This window comes from Volvox carteri (genome assembly GCF_000143455.1).
Source record: "Volvox carteri f. nagariensis unplaced genomic scaffold VOLCAscaffold_292, whole genome shotgun sequence".
NCBI classification, from domain to species: Eukaryota; Viridiplantae; Chlorophyta; class Chlorophyceae; order Chlamydomonadales; family Volvocaceae; genus Volvox; species Volvox carteri.
Genome location: NW_003307824.1, coordinates 5992 through 9201, shown reverse-complemented (window position 1 = coordinate 9201; position 3210 = coordinate 5992). Strand labels below are relative to the sequence as shown.

At 58.6% G+C, this 3210-nt stretch overlaps 1 protein-coding gene across 1 annotated transcript in view; it reads left to right on the top strand.

Moving 5' to 3' along the window:
* Window positions 1-222: 222 nt before the first annotated feature.
* VOLCADRAFT_101021 (uncharacterized protein) overlaps window positions 223-3210 on the top strand; it is a gene marked incomplete at both ends in the record, with an annotated part of 8533 nt that continues 5545 nt past the window's right edge. Inside the window, 3 exons of the mRNA XM_002959488.1 lie at window positions 223-434; window positions 2638-2730; window positions 2947-3163. Coding sequence (XP_002959534.1) covers window positions 223-434; window positions 2638-2730; window positions 2947-3163 — 522 coding nt within the window. The remainder of the gene's footprint in view (window positions 435-2637; window positions 2731-2946; window positions 3164-3210) is intronic.

The following is a 3210-nucleotide window of genomic DNA, read 5'->3' as shown; positions in this document are numbered from 1 at the left end:
AAACATGAACACATAGCCAGCATATGACCATTGGGAACATGACTGAATTTACATATATGAGTGGCAATTCATGATCCGTCATGCTTCGCAAGGAGCATGACAACTGTCATGACCATGACTCTGCCTCATGACCGGTAACATGACCGGTCATGAGGCCTCATGAGTGGTCATGAGGCAACATGACCAGATCTATGACAGGAAACCCCCCGCATGACCACATCCATGACCAAGTCTTTCCCCGAGTGGCCGGCAGCAAACATCACCGTGCCAGCCGCCAACACCGGCACCGCCACCAAAAATGTACGTCGAGTCAATGTACCGCTTGGTGACTACTACGCCGTCACCGACTACTTCGTACAGGGCCGTAGCTTCAAGGAAGAATGCTGGGTCACGGACCTTTGCGTCCCGCCCGGTGGCCTCAAGCGTGCAACCATGTACGTGTTGCTCACCCGCTACAAAACACTCGACCACATCCGCCTCCTGCGCCCGCTCTCTACCACACCCGACGAACGAGCACGAGTCGTCAAACAGTTCATGGCAGCAACCAAGCTGGACCCCGACCTGGCGGCCGAACTCCGCCTCCTGGATCGCCGTGCAACCGAAACCCGTGAACGCTATACCACCGAGTACAAACACGCCAGAAACCTTGAGGAGCGTTGGACCTCCGCAGCCAACACCACCTGACACGTCCAACACTTCGTCTGTCTGCCTCGCCACTGGATGGCGTTAAATGCCAGCGTTGCACGGCTCTCTAGCCGTCCGACGACACGCCTGCACGGCTGGGTGCATCCCTTGCACTTGTGGGTTCGACTCCCACACGGGTGTAGTACTACACGCACGGACCGTCGTACTCGTGCCGCCCAGCCGGGGGACTACGGCCCCCTCGCGGGCGAAGCAGCCCGCGTCTAGTAGCCGTAGCTCATATGTTATGAGCGGAGGCCTATCCCGAGTTCGCTGTCCGTCCGTCCGCTGTCCGTTGCCGTAGCTCATATGTTATGAGCGGAGGACTATTGCCGTAGCTCATATGTTATGAGCGGAGCCCTATCCGGAGTTCGCTGTCCGTCCGTCGCCGTAGCTCCTACGAGTAGGAAGCGGAGGCCTTAGGCCGATTTGCTGTCCGTCCGTCCGTCTGTCCATCGCCGTAGCTCATATGTTATGAGCGGAGGCCTATAGTCGTAGTCCCGACGTTAGACGGACGACGTTTAGTCGTTCCGTCGTCGGGACGGAGACCTTACCCCAACTTTCTGTCTGTCCGTCTGACCGTCCGTCCGTCCGGGTGGCCGCTTGCTGTTTTCGCGTTTTTCGGGGTGTCGTCCGCGGTTTCGGAGCCGCGCCTTTTAGGCTAGCTCCGTCGCCGCGTGGGAGCCGCGGTCGCCGGTTCGCGTCCCGCCGTCGCCGCTTTTTTCGTCTTCTTCCTTCGTTCGGTTTGGCGCCCCGCGCCGCGCCGCACCACACCTGCCCCCGCGGAAGGCGCCCCGGAGCATGGCCGTGCGCCGCTTCGTCGGGCACGCTAGCTCCGATGTCTAGTGGAAGCCGCGGTCGCCGGTTCGACCCCGGCGACGGCGCGTCAATGTGTCCTTTTTTTTACGTTTACGTTGCGGCTCGCTGGCTTCCTCGCCCGGCGCCCGCACGTTTTTTTCTTCTATTTTTCGTTCGGGACCGCTCCGCACCGTCTAGTCTGCACCGCGCCGCACCGCGCCCACACCGCACACACACCGCACCGCACCGCACCCGTTACATATTCGCTGCGGCGACCTCGTGCGTATACATCCTTTTATTACCGCGAAATCTCAGCTATCCGCGTCTTTACCGGCTTCCGTTTCTGCTTCGGTTTCACTGGACCCGGCCGCAATCACGCGAATTGGCAGCAATCCGCATCATCACCTAAGCACGTCTGTCTTTGCTGTATAACTCTACTCCTGTTTCGGAGTCGTTAAAGGTCACCGCAATCGCGCGAGTTACCGACGTTCTGCGTCCGACGTTGAGCTTCGGTTTCGCTAGACGCGGCCACAATCACGCGAATTAGCACCAATCCGCGTTATCGCCTGACCACGCCTGTCTTCGCTGTATGACTCTACTCCTGTTTCGGAGTCGTTCAAGGCCACCGCAATCACGCGACCTGGCTCGCAGCCGCGGCGCGTGCGCGTCCAATGTCCGCGTCTGCCGATCCTCGGACATCTGTCATCTATACGACACGCTGCCGCGGATGTATAATTGTTAGCGCGCCGATTCCTCCCCACTTATCCTGCACTTACCTCTTTGCAAGCCTGCTTACTCCAAGTGCCTCCACCGTTTTCAGACATACCTGTTTTCAGACATACGCTCGCAGCCGGATGGATTCGCCGGACCCCAAGCGACAACGCCTAGAGCCTACATCGTCCTACAATCTGCGATGTCGCACCCTGGTGACCAGCAGGTCGGTTTGCGTTGCTCTAGTGCGTAAATACGCTGTTCGCATCCTTTGCGTTGCTGCGTCCCGTGTTTTGCGTTATGCGTTATGCGTTATGCGAACATATGCGACACCCGTCACATATGCGTTATTCTCCGTTGCTGCGTCCCGTGTTTTGCGTTATGCGTTATGCGAACCTTATCCGATCCCATCTCCTGACTTTCTACACCTTCGACCAACTCCCGCAGTAGTATCGACCCACCAGACGCCAAGCGTCAGAGGCTGGACACGGCTGCGTCCCAGAGCAGCACGTCGACGGTCGGCCCTCCCGCCGTCACCACGTAAGCGAGCTGCTACATGCAAAGAGCGTGTTCACACCAGTAAGGTACTTATGCTCCGCCTCTCACCGTGCGAAATAGACGCATCTATCAGCTCCGGCGCGCATATTTGGCCGCTGCCTGTTAAGCACAGATGTCTTCCGTCACGTTCATCGCCGCTCGCGTGCACCTTGAATATCGTGTAACGCTCCCCATTTGACGCCCCTTTGCAACACGTAGGGATTCAAGGAGCGTCACGTTTCATGTGACGTTTACGGCCGGCCCCACAGAAACGAATGAGGACCGCCTCTTTGCCGGCGCCCAGAGCCGCTACGGCAGCTTCATCGCTGGCGTGAATACCGCCGGCCAGGGGATAGTAATTATGCAGATTGACGATGTCGTCCTCGGCAGGCTGGAGAGCAGCCACGCGTTCGGCCACCGCGTGACGTTCGCCAACGTGGATGCAGCTTCCCTGCCGCCTTTCATAACTTCTCGTTTCGCTGG